Source organism: Folsomia candida, unplaced genomic scaffold (genome assembly GCF_002217175.1).
Source record: "Folsomia candida strain VU population unplaced genomic scaffold, ASM221717v1 Fcan01_Sc006, whole genome shotgun sequence".
NCBI classification, from domain to species: domain Eukaryota; kingdom Metazoa; phylum Arthropoda; class Collembola; order Entomobryomorpha; family Isotomidae; genus Folsomia; species Folsomia candida.
The window spans coordinates 3,396,410-3,415,835 of record NW_019091198.1 but is presented as its reverse complement, the minus strand read 5'-3'; the positions used below and the strand labels follow the sequence as shown (position 1 = coordinate 3,415,835).

The following is a 19,426-nucleotide window of genomic DNA, read 5'->3' as shown; positions in this document are numbered from 1 at the left end:
GAGAATTTGGATGACTGCACTAGATAATAAACTATCACAGAAGAATAAAATATTCATACTTCCAGATGCATTTAGTGGAATAATGTTGACTACGCAAAAACTACTGATGATAACTTACATCATCATCGTGATTTTCAATCAGGAAGTTACGCGCAGAAAAATAAAATATGGATTACCTTTAGACTCTAAAGGTATACACTTCTAAAGTTTAGAGGTGTATACCTCATACAAGTAATACATATGTAATTTGGAGGAAATCCAAATTGTGTTTTTTGGTCAGTACAAAAATGTTCCTGTGTAGTTGACAAGATATGAAACCAACAGAAAATGATGGGATCATGGTGTTCTCTTCCTTTCTTCTCTTTAATCCACTATTTGAAAAAGTCGTCTTCCGCCCCCGCTACATATTTGTTCTCTCCATGAAACGTTTTAAACCACTCTCCCGGTCATGGAGATGTTTTTATGGACACAGAGTAAATAAGGTGTGAAACCTGTATTAGGATGTACGAACCAAAATGTGAAACTCTCGAATCCACCATGTTTTTAGTACGGCCAATTGCAATCGTATTTTTATTTGTACACAACAAAATCTTTGCAGTATTCCATTCTGAGGAGAAGTCGGTTTGGAAATCTCTCTAGACTTTTACTTTAGAAATCCTTGTGCACGTTCATGAGAACGTTTCCTTTTGATTGGACATGTCCCAGACTCCAAAGCTAATTTTTCTTGGAGGGCTTCCTTCCATCAGAACTCAAGCGTTGTCCCTTTACATTCTGATCGTCTTCAAATTTTATGTACTCTCTCCTTCAAGATTTCATGGTGGATGTGGATGCATTTGAGGTTATTAAACGAACTTTGTCTGGAAAAAGTCATATTGGGCATGTCACGACATTTTACAGAAGAATCGTTTCCGGTTTGTCTCTGAGCACACTAAATAAGGTGAGCTGGTGGTGAGGTGGACACTTAAATTGCTCACCTCAATATTTTCAGATTTATTTTTCCGAAGTTTCCAACATATATGTACGTAGAGTTAGCATTAAAATAAATTTTTTATGAAATCTTTGCATTTTTCGCTGCCCGTTCGGAAAAAAAATTAAAATCGGGATAGTATGCATCCCAAGGGGAAGGGAAGGCTTATTTTCCATCAACGGATAGAATTGAGTTGAAAAGTTTTGCTGGGTGCTTTTTAGCCACACCGGAAATATAAATGGTCACCTGTTACAAACAAATCGGTTCGCCTGACTCTTCCACTTTCTGAAGAGAAATCATATTTCATAAAGAAATTTCTGCTCTCTATATCCATCGAATGTAATGTATTATATCTCCTGAGAATTGTGCGCGAGTTTCACCTAGGTGTAATTTTTGACTGTCAAACAATGGAGAGAAAGATGCGCTGATGCATTTTTCAGGTAGTTGCCTAATTATGTTACCCATAATCTACATGCGAAGACCAGTAATACTACTGAATGATAAATGATACTTTCAAGATCACAATTGCATTATTCCAAGCGTATTATATTTCTCGATAGTATAATAATACCAATTTAGGCAGACTTTTACCTATTTGATACATCCAAGTGATTAAAGGTTCTTTAATGAAAATTCTATAACGTTGGGAACATCTACGGTCCGAATATAAAAACATTTACTCAACATGTGATCGAGCCAAATTGTCTTTTCAATTTGTTGATAATATAACAATGACATACCACATATTTTAAATTATATAAAACCACCAGGAATTAAAACGGGACAAATAGTGTTATCTAAAACTCGGCTATAAAACCAACTCTAAAAGAGTATACAATTTTAAAATCTAATCACAGGTAGGTGAAGCCTTCGCTATAGGATCGTCTTTGCCATAATTTAAGCAACTTCTTGTTGAGGTTCTCGATATATTTTCTCCGATTTGAACGCCTTATTTCTTCCCAGGGCATGTCATCCCAACACTAGTGAAAAATAAGAACGATTAAAAATTTGCCCAATTCTTAGGATGATTGAGCGAAATGAAGACATTGTTACCTTTGGTTGTATTTGGTCTGATGTTTTAGGCCTCTTCCACTTTGACTCCTTCAAATGCTGCGCCTTCAGGGCCCATACACGATCCATTCTGATCTGTGAAATAAATGAAAACTACTTGCAACGCATGAAGTGGCTTTCTCCGATTTCGATTAGACTAATTATAAGTTGTTCATACCTAAAAAGTAAGCAGAAACGGGTTTTACGTTTTTCCTGAGGCGCGCCTGGAAGAATTTTCAAATTAAATTCTAAGCCAAAATATCACGATAAGCACCTAAGGTAGGAGAGAGAACTCAACAAATTTACGGTCCACGGTTTTTTTCTCGTAGGATGAGACATGGAGAGTGAGTGAGTTGAGGCGCTTGGCGCTCGCCCGCCCGCCGTCACCATACCCTGGGTGACGTGACCAATCACTAACATAAAGTATTTGCTCGCTCTATCAATGGCTTATTTTTCATTCAACACGCATTGATAGATATTTTATACGGTTGACGGTGTCAGCTTTTGGAGAATTTCTTACTTTAAAATTCAAGCGATTATTCTTCCAATTTGATTGTTGACAGAGAGAGAGAGATTGAAACTTCAAAGCAGAAGTGTGTCCAGTCCAGGTGAACATCACGACGTTTTCATAGGCACGCTGCGTTCCTTCGTTTGTTGAGAAAAAGCTAATCTCTAAAGATAAGAAGTATTGATAAATACTAGCCATAATTAGGCAGTTAAATACCTATGTATGGGCGATGCATGTCTCCAATCTGCATATATGTATCTACATTCATTTGATTCATAAATGGTTCTGAAGCATTCATATGTTTTAGAAAAATTAAATACATGTTGCAGGAATTCCATTTCCAGCGTCATTCCCGGATTCAGCAAAATTCCCGTTCCTATTGCAATAGGAACGGGATGGAAAAGACGGAAGGGACGCGATGAGATGTTCTTACTCCACTTTCTCCAAACTCCAACAACCGGTTGTTGGTTGCTTGCCGTTTCATACGCTGCTCCGAATGTGTGGAAAAGATAAGTGCAACGGATCTCGTTCCGGGAGCACTAGTTTCCACCGAAACTTCAACCAAATCGGTTCCAATCTTGTTCTTGTTGCCTGCTCATTTCTTCCCTTCCTTTCTCTCGCTCTCTTTCGTGCGGAGAAAGTACGCTCTGCTCCAGTCTCAATTCGCACCTAGAAATTGCAAAAACCTTACTCATTTCTGAGCGTTATTTTTTGCATCTGCAAACCATGGAAAGCTTGGTCTCGTCAATAACAATAATAGAATCGGAGGGTGACGAAACAGACAATCGGAATATCGGAAGTGGAGTGAAAGTGAAAGTAGTTCAGAAAAAGAAGATTTAAAAACAGAACGAGAAAAACAATGTTTCCAGTCCCATAGAAGGATTTGAGTCCTCAAATTGCATTTTTGGTGGGGCAAGACATAACCCTAAATCTCCCAATATTCAGAATTTGTCCGGAGGTATTTGTTCAGTTGGTGGTAATTACCACATCCAGTTTACACACCAGCCGAAGAAAAGCAACAACCTTGCCATTATATGGCACGACGACTAGTGTGGAATTTGTACTCTGGGGTTTTCTCATCTGCACCCTTTGCTTTCACATTCCCAAGCAGCCCGCAGATTTCTCTTACAGTTTGGCCTGCATAATATACGGCCAACTCGAAGCATGGAATTATACGCCCAACAATTATTTCCGTTACACTGCTAAAAGGGAGGGCAACAACTGTTTCCACTATTATTTCGTGGTTGACTACACCAATTGGACTTTTCATTCTCGCACGGCCATTACAACATCAACATCAATCACTCGCAGTGTCATATTCTACTGGTGCCCCATCATCTATGTACTAGGGCACAAGTACCACTTTCTTCTGGGGAGAGCAAGTCCAGCCCCAAAGTTTCAACAGAACAATAACACCAAAAATAGAAAGGGTGCGAAGAGGCTGCAGTTTTATTGCGTTTTTTACATTTGTTTTCCTACAGACTTGCTTTTTCTTCTATTCTGGGAGGGAAACTTGTGAGTAGGAATCAATTGAATAGATAATAAAGGAAAGAAGTTGAGGTGGAGGGATGGGTGGAGGTCAGAGTCATAACCAACAGGGGCCACAGGGGCCAAGTTCCAGCCATGGTCCAAACAACGGAAGCGTCCTCGCCACCAAAAAGCAGCAGCATGAAAATGCCAACAAGTGCAGCCCGGCCAAGGTGAAGAGTTGCCTACGAACCTTTTTCGCCCATTTGTTCTCCCACATCGGACTTTGCATCCTCATCGTGGGCTACACTATAGCTGGTGCACTCATGTTTGAAAAACTAGAAAAAACCTATGAAATGAAACTTATTGGGAATAGGACTGCAAACTTTAAAAAACTGAGACTTCACTATGTGAGCGAGCTGTGGAACATTACTGGTAAGCAGTGGCATATTAATGTTTCTATTAATGTTTTGTTACATGACTTCAGTAGTTCAATCACAGGTTGACAAAGTATTGAGTTAATAAATAAACCGTGTCAAAGAAATTTCTTCATAATTCTTAAGAATCTGTAGAACTACATATGTATGATGATAAGTAGTGGGCTAAATTCACAGAAGTGGGGTTCATTCGTTAACAAAACCACGAGCACACCGCCATCCACCAAAAAGCTCGTTCTCTTCAAGAGTGTTCTGTGGTCAGAGTGAGTTCACTGTTTTTCAATTTTCATGAAACCCGAAACAGTTTATTTCCCTTCATACTAAAATACTAAAACTTTGCACTTTGTACGTAATGCATCACTACTTCTTACTTTTTAGAAGTGTGGAAAGAGAAATTGAGAAGAACCACGATATGCATATACATAAGTACACATGTACACATACGTTCGTACATAAATACACATCCACATCTTCGTGGATTCATTTTACCAATGATGGTGGGCTTTTCCAAAAGAAAGTTTGCAGAAACTGGTAAAAAAGTAATTTCCAAAGTGTAATGTTAAACTGGATCAAAAGAAACAAGTTGCACGAGTCAAAGAAAACTTGTCACGACGTTGTACCTAGCATATCAACACCGCACACATTCATCAAAAATTCACAATTTCCTACCTAAAACGAGGCTTTTAGAAGGAAGTGCAACATCCGATCTGTCCTCCAGAACCAAAAACATACATATTTATTGTGCGAATACTGTCACTCTAAGCCGAGTAGGAAGGATGCGATCCTGCTACTTTTTCCCCCTAGAAATTATGTTGTGGAGGCGGATGTATGATCATCATCACATTATAAAAAATCTGATAATTCTGTTACGACATTCAACTATTTCGTAACTATTTCGCAACTTTTTCAAGTATTTCGTAAGATAACACAGATTATTCTCCTTTTTTAACCATTGCTTAAAAATAAACCTCTCCCAAAAATCTGTGTGACCTAGTCAATTTAGTAATTGGCAAATGTGGATCATGTTTGAAACTCTATTCTTCCACGGCCATGGTCCGTTTGCTTGAGGAACCTGAGTCTGAATGTAGTCGGAATGAAGGTGTTCAATTTAGCAGCACAAACTCGAACTAACAACCAGGCCAAGTTTTTTTTAGCTTTCACACAAACTCATGCACCGAGTTCAGTGCTATTATGCACTTGCATTTTCTCCTCTCGCTCCATTATGTAAGTACCACCACATCATGCACCGTCTAGCCCGATTTGTTTGTATGTGCCCATTTCCTATTCTCCGGTCTTGGAGAGAAAGTAATGCAAAACTTTCGTCCATCAACTGCAGGACGTCGTTTGGGCGTGTTATGCACAATCCCAGCATTTATCTCACCATAAGATCAGACCCAGAAAGTATTTGCGTTGTGTAAACGGCACAAAATGCAAATTATGGGGTTTACATTTATGAGATTTTCTTCAAAAGTCGGCCACTTGTTGTTATCCCGACTTATGCGCTTTCTTATGTACATGTGTTCTTCAAATTGAACATGGGCCTTTCATGTTCAGTCAGAGAAAAACATTTCTCTTGCTGCATTACACAATTTAGAAATGACTGCGGAACAAATTCTGTGTGATGGGATTGTTTGTCTTGCCGTTGTTTCAGCGTAATAGTGGGCGACGTGGAGGGATTGTACACAGAGGTGGGAGTCGGAGGGAGGAGTGGAAATGGTGTTTGTGGCCAAAGGTAAACATTGTTGTCTTGTTTTCTGGCCTCTCTGCTGCTTCTGTAGGTTGTTGAGTTCGACAACAGAAAAGGAAAACAATTATTTGCTTTGGTGAGGGGTGGGATGGCTGCTCCTCGTTGTTTTCAATTTGTATTACCAAGCTCATCCTTCTAAACTTTTACTTCCTTTTTCCCAGGTCGACTGGGTCCAGATTAGTGAAATGGCACATTCTGACAGTTAACAGGGCACAGTTTTATAGTTGTAACTAATTGTAACTTCCTTGGAAGGATTAGATCAAGACTTAGAGTTGTGGCTTAAGGGTTTCGTATAGTTGTGTGGCTGAAGGTTGACACCACGAGTATGATACGGTAGTTGAATATCTAGTTATTAGCGGAATTTTAATACGCTAAAGCGTGCAATTTTACGAAACCAGGAGCCATTTAATGATTTGCATTAGCCGAAATTATACCCAGTCTGGTGGATCGAAGCAAGGCACACATTCGTCTTCTTTCTCTCGCAGTCACTGTCTTATTTGCCCCTTTTCCAAACTACTCTGTTCGAAAGCAGCAGTTGGTGTCACCCATTTGTCAAGAGGATTCCGTACACACACATACATCCTGATCTCGGGGCAGCAGACGGGAGTTTGTTGTTGGGTGGGATTCACTGGAAAATATATATGTTCGCATGAGCTCGTATATTATTGTATAATAAGTACAAATGTTCTGAGGTGTGAGGTCTCCAGGGCTCTTGTTTGTGATCTTCTTTCTCCCACTCTTCCGCTGCTACCTGCCTTCTTTCCCCTAAACCAACAACACAACAATAATAAAAGTGTGCTTACATTCTGACAAAAGAACACAATACTCTCTCGTTTTGTGTGTGTGAAATCGAGAAAAGTTTTCACAATATTGGCAGAAAATTTAGGATCAAAAGATTGAAAGATGGGAATGTTGTTGGTTCAAGTCATGGAATCCATTCAAAGAGAGTCAACCATCTGCAGCAGCATCCGCTCCCAGTGATAAAGTAGTATCAGGCCAAGAAGCGTTTTCAATTTTGCCCTTATCCAAATTAGTTTTGACTCCTAATTTATGTCTGCATTTTAGATCCGCAATTATTTCTGGAACACATTATGTACGTCATGATTGAATTAGCCAAGCTTAATGCACCGGCAACTTTTTGACTTTCGTCAAACTTGGAGCGAATTTTCTGGACATCTGCTTGCTCTGGGATTAACCAACTTTCAGCGAGCAATGTACATATATTTTAATATCGTGTATATCCCGTCTTTTTGTCTAGTGTGTGTACATGCACTCCCACTTTCATACATAAAGAAAGGCATAAACACACATCAATCTCAGGCACAAATCAATGCCGAGGAGATTCATTGCACTTTCATTATAGATGAGGATTTAATCGTACCCAAGTCAAGTGAAAGTGAAGTTGGTTTCAGAGCCGAGTTTCCGTCTCCTCTTTTACCTACATACATCCCCTCCTTCCTCCTTTCCTTTCGTGTAATAGCACTAACAAACTGCAAACTCTTCGGAGGCAGTAGTGCCCCACTGTTTTTAGTCCGTACTGATTGTCCCAGTTAGTCGGATAGGAGGGCAAAGGTTCTGTTACGTGCTGGTTGCTCGAGGCCGTTTTCACCCAAGCAACTTCCCTGTACACTGAGGGGGATGAGATAAAAGTGGTGGAGAACTCAACTCTGGACGACCACTTACTTGTTCAAGTTTCAGTTTGACTTATCTACTTTCGAATTTAGAATTTTTAACTCTTCTGCCTCTGGGTTATTGACTCGTTGTAGGAAAGGAATCCGTGTGTCAGGCTAGGCTGCTGCTGCCGAGCGAGACTTCGATTGTTGTTCCCTCCTCGCTCTCTCTTCCTGTCAGATATCTGTCTTTCTCCTCCACTCAAGAAGTCGGGGCTTAAAACTCTTAACACGCTCCACATGTCTTAGCACACAAGTAGCAAGTCAGTCAGTTTTAAACGTCTTTGTTCTTCTCCTAAATACATGTACCAGGCTTAATCCGTGTCGTAGAAACTGCAGCCACCACCACTTCCAGTGAAACAGGAGAGAAAAGTGTGTATCTAACTTTTGGTCAATTATGAGACATTTGTAGGTGTGTAACTGAACCCTTATTTTGTGAAGTATTGTTTTCAAAGAAGTGGAAGCTAAAGAGAGAGAGGGGAAAAGAGGAAGGGAGAGGTTTGCACTAATTAATTAACCGCAATACAAAAAATATGAGAAGATGTTATCGAAGGGAAAGTTGCCCCAGAAAAAGTGGAGAAAAACGGAGAAAGTGGTGGTGAAGACTACAAAGGAAACAATGAACTCTCTCAATTCCCCACCAAATTCCAATCCGCACCTTCTTCTTGCACCAAATTGAGTTGCTTTTGAGATACATCTGCTCCCTCTGATCCAAAATTTCTAAATTTTATTCCATGATCCAAGCACGATTCGGGATAGTTTGAACGAGATAGATAAATTATAATGTAGCATGTGAGGCTGAAAATAAGGACAAGTTGGTTAAATGGAGAGCGCGTCTTTAGGGAAATTGTTCCTCATGCGTACTTACACTACTCGTAAGTACGACCACCACTGCTGCTGGCTTTCACTGCCAATCTAACCACATTGATCGGACAGCAACAGACTGGCCGGTTTGCCCTCCTTCTTCGTCTGTATCAACATATTTATTTAGAACGCAATTGAACAAGTTTCAGATCTCGGTCCTTTTTTCCCACTTATTTATCATCATCACCGTCCTTAAAAGGACGCCTAGCTGTTGCCGCACAATGTAGTTAACACAATGTAGGCAATTGTGCATTATAAATAGTGATAAGACTGGAGAAAGTAGAGAATGGTTGTTAAAAGAGCTAAAAGAAATCCCTTTTCCTCACAAAATTTAACAATGAACAAACGAAACTCCATAAGTTTCTACTCGTCTTCTTTTACCTCGCTGGCGTTCCTTGCTTGCTTGTGGGATGAGTTGTGGTTTGAGGGCTTGTGGCTCATGCAGTATTTAAATAAATAAATGAAATGCACAATGGAATTATTTTTTGGCATAACTTCTTGTACTCATTTTGGTGGATGTAGTAATTCGCCCCGTCCTTGCACAACTTACTTACGTAAGAATTTTATCCTATGTTGGAATCATTTGAGTACACGGATATATTTTTTATATATTGGCGTTTCTTTGATATTCGCGTCTTCCCAAGACGATCTATTATCAGAACCTTAGGCTAAGCTGAATTTGCGACTGGATAGTTTTAACTACATACCTTTATTATACTAGAGAGAAAGGCAAACTCGGATTGAATAGTCGCCTTGTTGCAATTCAAAATAGTCTCAGTAACTTGAATAAGTTGCAAATAAAAGGAGGAAACAATGGCCGCATTAAAAGTTTCTTGTCAAAAGAAACAACGACCTTTCTTTTTCAGAGAAAGTTGGATCCCAAATCTCAGTATTCCTCATCATCTTCATCCTCCTTCTCCTCTCTTGATGCCGTGCATATTAGACTTTCAGAAGAGTAGACATCTTGTCACACAAGTCATTGCACACGGGAAGAGTAATTCCATAGGGCACCAGCCAACCAGACAAGTTCGAGTGATTAAAACTTGTAGTATTTTTTAATTCATTCAAAACCACCCAACGATGCGCTTTAATCAAGATGATCCCGATTCCCATTTTTGCATGAGCAAAGCGATTGAAAACCCTTCAAAAATCTAGTTGGGACCATTAGTGGAGAAAGCACGCATTGAAGCACATAATGAAGAAAAGTCCGTGTTATTTTCCCACGAATCTGAACAGAGTTTTTCATACAGAAATCTCATGTTGGTGAGGAAGACCGATTTTTCTCCGCTAATGGGTGTGGGACGAGGTGACTAACAACGAACGGAGATAATGAGGAAGAGGAGGAAGAAGACGAAAAAGCTGTTATAATTTTACAATATTTCGCAACAAGAGGATCTACACCGATAAGATGTGGGAATCGAAGTGTCTTGGGAGAAATCTAAGGATGAGATGTTATAGTTTTGCACATATCCGTCCGTGATTGAAAGTGAAAAGTAGACTTTTTGGGCTTAGAAAACTATAGGAAACGTGGCGATGTGAACTTTCTCCACTTTGTAAGGACGCTGTTCCTTCTATACTTGGTTGGCAGATGTGAAATCAAAACCATCCAAATTGTGGATTTAAAAGGACCCCGAGTCTTGTTCAAGCCCACCATCACTACTCGTTTTTATGTCAATGTTAGTAGTAAAGCTTTTATGCTGATGCTTGAGAACATGCAATTTACAAGCAAATGTGCGCAAATAGGTGGGTATCGCTTTTCTCACAAAATATATGTTTTCACCCAGCAGCCAGACAAAAAAAAATCGCAAATAGATAGACAACGGAGAAAGTGGAAGTAAAGACAAGTGGATTTTGAATTGTGGTTTGGTTTGTAATAAATTCGTTCCCAGTTCTTTCTCTATTTATTCAGTCGATTGAAATTGAAGTTGAAGACAGGGAGCGCTAGACCTCTCCGCCGTACCAACGAAGTACTCGTCGTGAACATAACAGATCTGGCTAAAGCCGCCGTTTAAAGAGACGACGAGATTGTCTTGTAGGATTTTTTTTAAAGGAATAGAATTCCGAAAATTTGGAATTTAGGACTTTCATTCATTCACAGTCAGTCATGTCCTGTTGTAAAGGCCTCTTGTCTCTCCGGTCTCTCATATTTTACCACTATTGCATTTCTGTTTCTGACTCCTTTCCTCCCATATGGTTGGTTTTGGTGTGTAGTGTACGTACGTGAATACGTACGTATTCAGTTCTATTTGGAATCATATATTTCTGGAGCCCCATTCTTTGTATAGATTCCACCCACCAACCTCCGCGCACTTTGGACAAGAAACTATAGATCTGTCTGCTGAAGACGTTCTTCTAAACACACGAAATTCTACAACCAACCATCGCCGCACAGTTCCATTATTATTATATTGGTTGAAATCCTCGAGAGTACAGCAGCATTATTATGAAGTATCTGAACCGCCAAGAAAAGAGAAAGTGTGCGGTTCCTTGCTTGCCCACTGGAAATTTGTCTAGATGAAACTTTCTTTGTCCGTTGATGGATTTTAATTTGGCCTCGTCGTATTTCATGTTCTGCTTTAATACGTCCCACAAAAGGTGTTACACACACACGTGTGTCCGTCCGTGTGTACTGTTTTATTGTTCTCCGTTATTTTGCTTTCCTTCATTTAGCTCGAGATGTGTGTGTGTATTGTTGGCTTGTCTTGGACTTTCTTCACATTTGGTGGTGGGGAGATTGCTGGACCAAATTTCATGCTAGTAGTAGTACTGGAAGAATTAAGGGATCCAAGTTAGTTTGTTTGAGTTTGAGTTGGGGATTAAAAGGTAGTTATTTTGTATTTACCTTGGTGAACTATTGCCATTAGAAGGAGTGCCATTCCTGCTGCCCACCAACCAACGACCTCCACAACTCATTTCTCTCTTAACCTGTCCACATACGCCACAAAAAAGGAGACCGGCAAGTAGGCAACGCAGAAAGTTACGTACGTCTGTATACAAGCAAACGACGAGATACGACGTCCAAAACGTTACATGAATGAAAGCTTCAGCCGTTGTTGGACTTTATTTGTATGTACAAAAGTTTGAATGTCTTAAAAAAGAGGGAAAAACTGTTTGCCATGGTCCAATACGCCATGAACCGACTGTTTTTTATCCACTAATATGACGAGGAAAACAATACCCTGCTACATAAGTACATACATCCATATGCCCGTTGCTGGTTGGATTGTAGTTCGATTGAAAGTATTTACAATCTTAAAGTCTGCACAGGGAACAAAAAGTCAGAAATGCAATCCTTCGAGAATAGATGATGGGCAGGCTGGTAGTTAAAGGCATTCCGCACCTCGAACCCGTTCCGAATCTCTCCCACGTTCACTACCCCCATGGAACCAGCCCAAAAATCTGGAGTGGGAGAAAGCACGAGATCGAAGGACACAACCAACGAGTCTCTGGGTGGAGATATCTGAAAAAGAGAAAATAAACAGCAGCATGATGTTGGCTCGATGGGTTCCTCTCTCTCTCAGGAGTGTGTTGCCAACTTTGCTGTTGAACATGAACTTGGTGAACTGCGATCTATTTATTACCAGAAAATGCACACACACGTGCGATTACTCGAGATTGTGTTTGACTTGTACGAGTAACAACACGAGCAGAAGAACAAGCCTCCCAGCTCGACTTTCAAAGTTTGCACTTATTCCGTATTCATGGATAAAAAAAAAACAAAAAATATGTAAGTGGGCTGCTGCAACGCATGAAAGATATTTTACATAAAAAGTCCTCTCTCTCTTTCTGGAAGCGAACGTAATTTATTAAAACATTTTCAGTTGTCATTTACCCTGACAAACAAAACGTTCCAGGAGAAGAATTAAGTGTTGTGTCATTTGTGAATAACAACTGCTGTCACCCCAGTTGAAGAGGATCCCATTATGATCTATTGTTTATTCATAGCCAAATCAGAATCAAAGAAGTCACTCCGGTCTTAGGGCTCCTCACTTGCTGCTCGTTACTTGCATACGGAGTAGATGTGAAAGGTTCAAGTCAACATTTTGCTCATACAGACATAAAGTGAGTCCAACCAACTTCTGGTTTGCATCATTATGTCGAGAGGGAAAGGGTGGTCAACGGTGTGTGACTTGCAACTTCTGCTGACTTTCTCCTTCTTCTTCTTCTCCTCCCGTCTACGTCGTCTTGCTCTTTTTGTAATGCAGAGTGAGTGACTACGTGGCAGTTGGAGTCGCAGTTGTTGCTGTTTTACTTTATTTTTCTCTCTCAAACACTTTCCTTCTCGTACAAACTTGATTTTTTTTTCGCCCAAACTATACTAATTTTAATGTGTAGGATCAGAAAAGAGCATGCACACACTAGTTGTACAGCCAGCCATTCCTAACCCAAGGGGCTTATGCAATGTCGTTCACATTGCATACCTACCGTGGGGCCAAGGGAGAAACTCTGAATTCCTAAGCAAGCAAACTTTTTTATTGTATAAATATGTCGACGATTCACTTTTTCTTCTACCTATGGCTTCAGCTGGGAAGTTAAGAATGAATCGAGTTGTAAATTTATTAGTCGTCGTATCGAATAAGTTGACGCCTTAATCAGTTTACGGTACAAATAAAATTTAACGTTTGCCGAGTTTTTGGAATAATAATCGTTACTGTCTTCATAATTAAACTAAATATGGCACACACAAGTAGATTTTCCTAGTGGAAAGAGTACGTAAAAACTTTTTAGCTGATATGTGACTTTATTCTACATTTCTAAGTATGTAAACTGGTAACTTCATGGATCAGGGCTTAATTCTATGGGCTGAAAATCCTGTTGATAATAATTTGAGGAATACCAACCATATCACTCTTAGAAAATTAAGTACATTAAAAACTTGGACAATTGTCCAGTTTCCTGCTCCATCCAAAACGCCTTTGAAAGACTTCATCACTATTCCACTCTGGTCTTGCAAGCCATGGAGGACACGCAGTTAAAGGAAATAAAGGAACGACTGCAGACTTCTTCTTATTATTATTATCATCCATCCACCCTTTCCACTCTTCAGAACTGAATATTATGAATGAAATTTAAGTCTCATTCTTCCATTATGACGCTTTTTTTGCCGAGGGCTTTCACCATTGAAATAAAATGGTAAATTGAATCCTTACATGTTGAGGGAGGAGGAGGAGAAGAAGTTGCATCATCGCCGACTCCTATTCCACTTCCACCACTCATATATGTAATCACAGATAAATGGTACGCCGAGCGGCGTTTCATGGTTGTCGAGAAAGGGCCAACGACGACTGATGATACGACATTAGAGGAGAGTAAAAGTGGTGCGGATATGAAAGTGTGATGCATATTGGGAGGACATCAGCAAATAGTGGCTGCTGGGAACAAAAGGAGCAGAGACGTCACTTTGGTTCAACATTTGCTTCAACTAGTAGCCTATACTGAATTAATGAACGAACGAGGATCGAGGAGGTGGAGAAGGAAGGACGAGAGTGAAGCGGAATAAATAATCCAGACTCGATTTCCATAAATGATCCGATCCCTCCTCCTCCTTCATGTTGAATTGAAGTCGATCGCATGTCGGTGAGTTTAAGGGATGTCATCCATCCATTCTTTAAAAGATTTTCACAAAACGTTCCATGTCTCCTCTCTTGTCCCTTCGTCTAATAGCTCCTTCTTCTTCCTCCCAATTTATCGACGAGGTGCAAATTCTTGACTTGCTTGTTATTCTTGCAGTACCTTCGGCAAGAGATTGAGAGAAAAGTGTGTAAATATCTACATATCTGCATTAGCCATTTCACAATTTATGCAGATTTGTTACACTGAAATGAAGGAAATGCATGCTCACAACATCAGTCCAATACTTTACTTTAAGGCGTATAATCCTGTCATTTCATTGTCATTTTGATCTCACTTGCTTCGAAATGAGTTTAGCAGAGACTGAGGAGCTTCAGTTTAAAAACAATAAGGAGTAAAAGACGAGATGTTCGTCTGTGTGTCTCATTTGTTTGCTTGGCCCTAATTTAACTTGAGCCCTCGTCCTTCTCTCCATACCAGCTTCCTGTTGTTTCTTCGTTTCCTTTGTGCGCCCACCCGTCACTACTTCAGTCAACTGTCAACGCCTTCTCGATGCAAATATAAATTTCCAATTTTAAGTCGCTCCAGGCAAAGAGCGATGTAAAACTGTAGCGTCGCACGAGAGGCGAGCGATGGAGAAGCCAATTTGTTTCGACATTGATGAGGATAAGGTTGACGACGACAAAACTTTGCTGGAATATATGCAAGGATGAATTTAACATGAATTTTACGGGGGGAAGATAAACATGAGAGAATAACGTACCACCATTTATTACGACTTAAAAACCATTTAATGATGTGGTGTCATAGAAAAACTGTTGAATAAAAGTTATGAAATAATTGAATATCGTAGTGAAGCAATTATTTTCAAACGGAACTCGATTTCTCTCGAATTACATTTTAGATGGAATTCTGCCCGATCTTGAAGAGGGGTTGAATTGGTGGTGCCGTTGAAAAGTTGTTGGAATTGGAGAGAGCAGTGTGGGCGCAACCACACCACGCTCGTCATCATTCTTCTCAAGTAGTGTGGGGTGAAGAACAAATATTTTTGAATTGGGACAATTTATGTCAACTTGCTCTTCTTTCCCTGCTACTGCTGCCATGAGTGAGATCAGGTTTCGACAAAGAAAGTGCCAACTAAAGCAGTAGTAGTGGCGGCGGTCGTAGTGGTGGTGGCATAGGCACGATGACTATCTCTGTGTTGTCATATTGAATTATTTTCTCTCCTCCGTCGTCCTCTTCCTCGTTCTCATATCCCAAGATATAGATGTCAACCTTCAATTGTGCCCGTTTTCTTGGAGCCATTCTCCGTAATCTTACACTTGTCCCTGTCACCTCAAGTTCCATTCACTCTCCATTTTCCCACTATTCTTCTCTCCTCCTCTCCGTATTTGACACCGATATTTCATCCTTATCCTCACATCTCAATCCAATGCACGACATTGAGAGCTTCAGATTTCTGGGATAAGGTTCCTCCAACGTCCTCGTTTCCCATCTTCGACACGATCTTCGCCGTAAGAACTGGGTGAATAAAGTAGTGAATGGTTCGAATTTCCTCAATAGATAGATACCGATTTGTGTGTTAGTGCGTGTGCAGGCAGGAAGTGTGGGGATGATATCGCTCTTGTGATGCTGATGTCTTTAATTTGTAATGAAGGCGCTGTTGAGCTAACCGTTAACTAATGTGGTAGTGACCAAACTCTATACAATAGACTTGTCTCTTGATGAATCAATGTAGCAGGAGGTCCACTTTTCTGAAATCCTGTCCATGCGGTGGGTAATATCGTCCTTATTTTTTCCAGGCTAAGAGGTTTTTTCCACTACTTTATCCCGAGCAGTTGGCAACACTTGAAAGTTCTGCGTATTTGATTCTTTTCGCTATTTCGAGCAGAAATAGAAGTTGCATGCAGTGAAAGGAAGGAAGTGGAGCGAGTGTTGGGTGTAAGTACACCGTGTAAAATATAGGTCCAGTCAGGCTCTCCAGATCTAAATCCGAAAAAAGTGGAGTGGATTGGAGAGAGTGACACGATACCACACTGCACACACACTAAATAAAGTTGTCCTAAATAACTTTTATCATTGTCCAGACCTTTTCAAACATTTATATAAAAAAACTTTCACGGTTCGCAATTGGATTTTATTGGTGGTTTGGAGGGTCCACGATGACGTGGCGAGATTTATATCCCCAAGAAAAGGTAAGGTTTGCAAGATTTTTGCAAGTTTTTGAATATCTTTGCAAGACTTTGTACCGCTCGAGAAGGAAATCGGGTTAGGTAAACTATGCAAATAAATACCCCACACACAAAACCATTACATAGTCATCCCGTCATCCGTAAAATTACTGCAAGGGTTATGTGAAAGCGCAGCATTAATTATGCACACCCACTCACACACACTCCTCAAGTGACATATTCACCCTCTTGGCCTGAAGCGTATCCACTCTACTTTCTCGATTAACTTTCCCAGCATTTGATGAATGGATTAATTGAATAATGTAGCAAAATAAACTCAAGAAAATAGTGGTAGAGCTACATATCTTGCTACGCTTCATTGGAGCTACAATTAAATATTTGACCCATTTACACATAACATCACTATGAGACGATCAAATATATGTATGTATCCTAATTCTTTACTGTCTTCTTACCGAATATTTTTGCATGTCTGAGCCTTTTATGCCCAAAGGACTGAATCATAAATTTTTAGTGATCACAGACCTTTAGAGAAAGTTGGCTTTCAAGTCTGTTCTTGATATTTCAATCTGAACTTCAAATTTGTACCGTGCTTCAGGAGTTATCCTGGAAATCGACGAAAATACAGACAGAAGATTATCATAATCTATTGAATGATGTGTTTAAAAGCTTCAGTAAAAGCTATTCATCAAACTGAACTACATATTTGAACAACTTTCTCCGAAGAAAATAAGACAACTTGTAATTGATTTTCTTTGCGAAAGTGTAAATAATTATTGCCGTTTTGACTTGTCTGTATTACAGAACAGTTCAACGTGCTTTACGAAATGAACTGGACATCCGCGGTGGAGAAGGAGTTGCGAGAGTTTGAGTCGCGAGTCGTCGCCACGGCGAACACGGCAGGATATAGCGACGTCAAAGATGACCTACACTGGACCTTCAGTGGCGCCTTATTGTATTCCGTTAGTATCATCACGACAATTGGTGAGTTTTTTTTACTATCTTATAATTTTTAATACTTAAATTGAAGAAAATTACGAATTTTGCGTTGAGACATTGGTCATGGAAGGTGTTATTTATGCCTAAAACGACACATATTACACGTTCACACTCATACTTAAATGATGCATATTCTTTATATTGCCAGATATTATCAGTGCGTCGTTTTATTGCAAATACGCCTGATTCGCAATGTAATAATAATCTACGATGAAGATGTTTGCATACACTTTTTCCCATAAACGTTGCCTGACTTGAAAGCATAATGTGTTTGCTTTCACATATTAATGTGTGTACTTAGCGATTAAATGACACGATTAAATTAAAATTTTGATAGAAAGGAAGCACAGACCGGAGAGCATTCCAATTTCCAAGCTTCTCTTAGATAAGTGCCATCTAAATCTATAGATTTCAGGTTTATAACTCATTTTCGGAAGGGGTTGGTAGTGAAAAGAGAAGACTCCACTTTTATGGATGGGCCACGCATTGTGTGAGATTGGGTACTGAATTGGATACGATGGGAGAAATTCCTGCTGCTTTCCCCATCAACTCCATTACACGCTTGTATTATTATTGCCCTGCTCATTTCCTGTAATGTTATTTCGTTACACTTGCTCATTCAGTTGGATTGGATCTGTCTTATTATTGAACGCATCCTCAATTTACATCCCACCCGACATGTGCTCCTGTCTTCCATGATAAAGCTTGAAGGGTTGCAAACATAAAAAATAAACTATGTAAGTAACATTCAACTCTGAAAAATTCTAGATTTCAGTTGAGATTAAAAGCAGGAAATTGGCAAATTTAAGTCGGCCCTTTGCATAATGGCACGTTTATAAATATGCAAGGGAAAAACTACTTAGAACTTGCAGAACTGATTATAAGAGATGATATCATGCAAGCTTTGTCTGTATATGCAACAAAGTGGGTCAAGGGGCTTGACATAATTAAGGGCACATCCGAAAGTTGTAAACCATCTCGAGATAATGCTCTCAGAGTGGATGTCGTTATCGTTGACGCCTTTTCCTACAATTAATGTTACATTGTTTCTAGCCAACCTTCGACATTTTTATGGCGTCCATTTTCCACTCTTAAGAAGGACTGTGAAGTGAAATATGTCTCAACATATTTGCACTAATGATACACAGTTCTAGTAGCGGAAACAGCACTAGAGAAATCACATATTTCATAGTAATTTCGCAAAAAATCTTTCACCAGGACGAAATTTGTTCCCAATCGCAACCAGTGCGTGCCGTCTGACTTTTTGTCCAATTCGAATACATCGTTGGTGATCTTATTCAGCGGAAGACGAGGACTCTTCGAAGTCTTTTTTTTGGCTGCTCATGTGCCAGAAAAGATTTAGCAAAAAATCATCATCGAATGAGTTGAATGAAATGTGAGGAGGAGGACAAGTGGAGAAAGACATTAGCAATTGTAATGATATCCGTAATGCATTATTTTTATGTGAATTCATGTAATAAAAAACACCTCCTGGAAGGATATTTGGTGAAAGCGGGTCCACCAGAAGGAAAATGAGTGAGTGAGGAACGGACAATAGGATGCAGGATGAGGAAATGATTTATTCATTTAAATCATGACAACTAACTCCTCCATATCCAACCCCACTCACTCGGGGCAATATTTCCACAGCAGCTACGACCAAACCCTTTACAAACCTTTTTTTCGGAACAAATTTCAAATTCGTGTACCACATGGAAGGAATGGTTTGTAGTTCTAGTTAGTCGTGAGTTACACCCCATGCATCGCCTTGTTTGGCGGTTGGCTGTTGTGTGTGCTGAAACGGGGACGGAAGTTATGGTCCGTTGGGCGATTTTTTGATTTCCAGGCACTCCGAGTACTCTGCAATTCCAAAGATGTGACGCAAACCCTGGAAATGTGGAACGGAGGGAGGGAGGAGGAGGAGGAGGGTAGTGTGCATATCATTGCTGAATTG

The 19,426-nt window shown here is 39.9% G+C and overlaps 1 protein-coding gene and 1 long non-coding RNA gene across 2 annotated transcripts in view; one reads left to right on the top strand and one right to left on the bottom strand.

Annotated features, from left to right (window-relative positions):
• Window positions 1–1,525: 1,525 nt before the first annotated feature.
• On the bottom strand, window positions 1,526–2,346 carry LOC118436090. The gene is made up of 3 exons (XR_004835193.1): window positions 2,196–2,346; window positions 2,021–2,113; window positions 1,526–1,947 (listed from the first exon to the last, which is right to left on the bottom strand). It is a non-coding gene; the product is annotated as an uncharacterized LOC118436090 (long non-coding RNA).
• A 716-nt stretch (window positions 2,347–3,062) lies between these two features.
• Window positions 3,063–19,426, top strand: part of LOC118436088 (potassium channel subfamily K member 18-like) — a 33,646-nt gene continuing 17,282 nt past the window's right edge. Inside the window, exons 1-2 of the mRNA XM_035853248.1 lie at window positions 3,063–4,427; window positions 17,278–17,457. Coding sequence (XP_035709141.1) covers window positions 4,094–4,427; window positions 17,278–17,457 — 514 coding nt within the window. The 5' untranslated portion in view covers window positions 3,063–4,093. The remainder of the gene's footprint in view (window positions 4,428–17,277; window positions 17,458–19,426) is intronic.